Raw genomic sequence first — 5,069 nt, 5'->3', positions numbered from 1 at the left:
ATAATGGGTTATGGACGACATGAGTATACATCAACAAAAGTTAAGTAAATTGTATCAAGGCAATATCCTAAACGTCCATTCATCTTCAGTTTTTCTATGTTCAATTGTTTGAACTCCAACGGAAATGTTCAATTCGTGAATATAAATGAGAATGCATCAAAGCATAGATCCTTAATTTTGATACATACATGTAACTGTACACCTTCCGTATGTTACAACAGAAAATGACTTCCAACACTAAAGAATGTAGCAACTTGACTACCTTTGTGGTACAAAATACACTGAACATAGTTTATCCTAGTGGTTTATTCTCGATAAGCCCCCAGCCGGAAGAGGATGAAGCGTAATCCTGTTCTTACAAGCAGAGGGGGCACGTCAAACAAACATCGCCACACCAGGGACTGTCAATCAAAGCAGGTATGAGCTAAACATGTTTATTGTGAGTGTTATACTGAACATCGTAGTTTAAAGTTCAAACGATTTTGTATTTCTATGACAGATAACCTGGATTGGTTAACAGGCAAAATACATATTTGATGACCTCTCCAATACACATATCGGTGATATCATTATCAGAATAACTGTAAACAAGTATATACATGTGTTAAATAGTATTATTTAGCTCTCCTAAGGTAGTAAAACATAAATTTGACAGAACGTTATCGATTAAGTATTAAACATTTAATCCTTATAAGCTACTGCAGCGATTTGTTTGGGTTAAATCATTACGGACAGATTCAATAACCTTTAAATTAATGTATCTGGTAGTACATTGAAAGAGGATTATCGTTGCCGATATCCTGTAAATCACACAAAGTGCTTATTCTGTTCTTAAGTAGGCTACATTGCCATCAATATCAATCAAAACGGGATACTTTCAAGTTTAATAAATAACGTTCACACTGTTCACACTTTTTGTTCCATTACACAATTAGATGAACATTTATGTTACACAATCACTTCTGTGCATGTTTGTTAGTTGAAGCATAAGTGAGGTGTTTTAGATATAAGTGAAACATTTGACATCTCATGAGCTTTATTCGTATTTTCACCGAAATGAAGGATACAATAATTAATGAAGTACAGACTCATAAACATTTAGACATGATATTGCAAAATGATGCAACCGTGAGTAATTGTGGTGAGTGAGTGGTGGATATGTTAGGTGTAAACAGTAAACCAAAAGATTAATCTGAAGGTCTTATGGTGATGTCGTATAGAATCCAACAATTTCAAACCATGTTGCAAACATGAGGGCACACAATGTCATGGAAATGTACTATTCCTTGTACCGAGAGAGCTTTATTTAGGTGTGAGATATAATCAATTACATGAAAACGCATATTACAGTATAAGAGGCACTAGTGTTGTGGTTTGCTTAACACAACTTTGAATAGTAAGCAACCTAGGTCTTAGACGTTAACCTGTTCAGATAAACATAATCAGGGCGAATCTGCGAATGGAGCCCACGATCATTGGTTTCTGTCACTCAAAAGTTACGCAAATCTGGGCAGTGTAAATATACAGATTCGTGATTATGTCTATTTTATGCAACGTGTATGAGTGGTAAGTGCTATGAAACCTAATACGATACCTCCGGGGATTTTGCAAATGAATGCACTTTTAGACCAGAGAAGTTGACCATGGAATGACCATGGAATGTGTCAATGAAGTCTACGTTTAAGGAGACTGAATTATTATCCAAATGTGAAATAATATCACCACACCGACTCTAACAACCTTGCATGAACAATGTACATGTCGTTAATTCCGTCATTCTGGAATACCTGTACCATAAAATTCGAAAAAGAACAACTTGATGCACGAGACAGCTTGCTCGTACTGCTGTGCGAGGCATAAGCCATGGCAAATAATGTAACGTATTGGGTTATTGAAGCGATACTCCCACAGAAGTTACAGTAATCATGTTTTTAACTTCAAGTATCAATAGTTTCGATTTTAGCAGCTTCTTTCTGTTCGCTTTCAGACCTCCTTTTGTGGCATTTCCTTAGATATCTGACTTCAACCATAGCATAAAGTGCCATCCCCAGTACCAGGATAACCAATGCAACTATAAGTTTAATATAGACACACAACATACTACTGTACACAAGCGTACAAGTGAATGCTGTATATTTGACACCTTCATATACTGCAAATGCTGACTGCTTATTGTCATGAAATATTTCCCCTATAAGGGAGTTCGTCTGGGTTTTCCATATTCCTTCCGCAACTCCCCATACTGTAGATATGACATAGACGAGGTGAATGTCATGGTAAGACGGAACCAAGTGATACATCCACAACATCAACGCCATCTGAAGAACCCCAGCAAGGCCCAGTAGAACATATCGTCTTGCAAATCTAGCTAATTTGCTGAATACGAAACTGCTTGTTGCAGAACTAACTCCGTATACTGTCATCACGTAGCCGACGTTTTGTATTCCGAAAGGACAGCTCACGTATGATTTGGTTAGTTCAGTAAATGCCACAACCTGCTCTATAGCTAAATATAACATAAATGGAAGCAGAAACTTGATATCAGTCTTGATGATGAGTCTGAACCAGGACCACAGTGACTGTTTGATTGTGTTCTTGTTGGTTGAGGACTGATTGTGTACTGGTGAAAGGAAAATAATCACAACCCCTAGCCCCGTGACGACACATCCTAGAAACACACCCAGAAGCATGTAAACCACAGTGGGTTCGGGATCAGCGATGATGTCCACTGTTTCTGCTTCAGGACAATCATGAGCTCCACAAAAGGAAGTAGTGTTCAAGTTGGTGCTGTTATACTGGCCTTGATACAGTACAAGGGACGATAGTAGGTTACCCACGATATTACTAAGTTCAAACATTCCGAAGAAAATCCCGTTAATTCTGCTGAGAGAGGTTTGTAGCTCCACACCGGTACGTTCACTGAAGGAAAAAGCACAGGATGTGAGGTAAATCCCTAGTGACGTCCATAACGGTCCCGTAACTGCTCCCAGAATGATTGATGATGGAATAAGTGTTGCAAATGAAGGGTAAAAATTGGACGCAACGTAAATTAAATGTCCAGAAAAGGCAATTACCACTGATCGCTTGACCCCAACAACAGTGATCCACGTGGGAGCATAGATGGCCGACAAAATGGCTGCTGCGTAGAGTCAACTAAGGGAGAGAACTCCCAAACCACCTTCGTCGTTCAGGCTTCCTTGCAGATTCTGTAACGACATGTATGACGAGAATACAAACAGGAATCCTAGTCCAAGGACTATTGTATTCTTTGTTTCCTTCCCAAACAGTGACGTCGGGGGATCTTCAGTTTCAAACAAGATTCTTTCAGTTTTCATTTGATTTTCTGAAAAAAGAATCATTATGCTATGAATTGTAAAATGTTGAGTTCCGATTTGTCAATAAGAGGTATGAAATAACAATAACTACCTCTGCCGATTTGACGGCCACATCATCGCGGAAGTTATTATTTATAGAAAATTATTTATTTAATGTCGGTAGGCATTTTTTCTAATGATGGTGGTGATGATATGTAGAGGGCGTCATGGAAAATGATAAATTCAAAATCCCTTTGAATAGGCCCGTGTACAGGATTGTGAGAATAAGCGGGAAATACCCATCTGTGGGAGTCATCATTATTAAAATACGGGTTATAATCTTTTAAGCTTGTACATTTTATCAACATCCTTAATTATAAAGAGTTTATGAGCCCCTCATGGTTTGTTCTCCCTGCAGTGTTTTATTGTACAATAAACAACCCCCACTCGTCGTTTATTTCTTAAATAGATTCTACATAGGTACTCTCCCGCTGAAGCGTAAATCGAAACTAAATCTTCTAAAGTACGAATAGAAGAGTTTATTATCTACTTTTTGTTTATCTACTCTTTTCAGGGTATCAGTTACTTATACTATCAGCTACAGTCTGATATACATTGCTGACTAAACTACGCTCACTTTTCAGACCCATGCATGAGATGAGAGTGTTTAAGATGTTGTAAATCCTATTCTAACACACCTTGGACCCCACTCCCAGACGATTTACACCTGATACCGCCAGATAGTATATTTGAGTGTCCTGTCACCCCTTGCTTATTAGTGAAACACTGATATGTTTGTGAACAAGGAGTCAACTCATTTCGTCCCTGTTGGTGGAATTACGCTGGACTACAATATGTGTAGAATACCTGCCACCTATTTATAATCAGGCGGTGAACAGATACTCTGTAGGGGGAAGATGGCGTTACGGTTACCAGTATGTCATACATCTACATTGCTTTACGGATGTACATGTAACGCCAGGCTCAGGTAGAAGTACGCCTCGCAGCTGACAAGTGTCGTGCGTTAACTGTGCGCTGATTCGACCAGGCATACTTTACAAAGTCGCTTTGTCGCTTATGTTAACAAATCTATTGTATGTGAATGCAGGTAAAGCGTTGGGGTCGAACTCAAGTGTTCCTAACGTTTTAGGGTAAGACGTTAGCCCGTATCCCCCCTTAAAACAATTACAGCTGGAAGAAACACGCCTAATGTAAATATGTATAACTTTTGGAGGGGGATACAGGCCGAAGTATTTCCTGCTTCGGTGTAACATATATACGACATAGCGTTGTGCTTCGAACGGGTTATAGCTAAAACGGCACCTCGTCACCAAATGGCACCGAGCGAAAACAGCAACCTTTTCGGTTTGTTTCTTTCTGTAGTAAAACTTACCTTTGAATTCTGGTTAGGGTTTTACGCCGTTTTAGCAATACACAAGGCAGAACACGGAGGACACAATGTCTTCCGGGAAGTGAGTTACTTCCCTTGCTAAACCGGATCACACGCCAGACAGTCTCTCAACGTCCGATGCATGTTTCGCGAGTAGGTCACCTTCCTTTCTCCAAATGTCCATCATCTTCAAAATATTATTTTTGACAAGGAACTGTTTAACATTGGATACTTTCGCTTTCTTATTTGTTTTATCTCGGATCGTGGACTCAGCTAGATGTTGACGACCAGAAGGAGCACACTATTACCACAGAAAGAGCGAAAGTGAACTTCTTCTAACCTTAATGGTTCATAGTTTTGCCTTT

General features: G+C 39.1%; 1 protein-coding gene across 1 annotated transcript; it reads right to left on the bottom strand.

Annotated features, from left to right (window-relative positions):
- Positions 1-344: 344 nt before the first annotated feature.
- On the bottom strand, positions 345-2,995 carry LOC124110412 (protein unc-93 homolog A-like). The gene has a single exon (XM_046469764.2). It carries the CDS (start codon positions 2,856-2,858, stop codon positions 1,938-1,940), a length of 921 nt encoding a protein of 306 aa, XP_046325720.2. The 5' UTR covers positions 2,859-2,995; the 3' UTR covers positions 345-1,937.
- Between the last annotated feature and the right edge of the window lie 2,074 nt (positions 2,996-5,069).

This window comes from Haliotis rufescens, unplaced genomic scaffold (genome assembly GCF_023055435.1).
Source record: "Haliotis rufescens isolate VD_foot unplaced genomic scaffold, xgHalRufe1.0.p SCAF_15, whole genome shotgun sequence".
Lineage (NCBI taxonomy): Eukaryota > Metazoa > Mollusca > Gastropoda > Lepetellida > Haliotidae > Haliotis > Haliotis rufescens.
The sequence above is the reverse complement of the archived record's forward strand: the minus strand, read 5'-3'. Positions and strand labels throughout refer to the sequence as shown.

Coding starts and splice junctions, on each gene's coding strand:
- LOC124110412 (XM_046469764.2), bottom strand. CDS start 2,858: ATGTTTGAACTTAGTAATATCGTGGGTAACCTACTATCGTCCCTTGTA.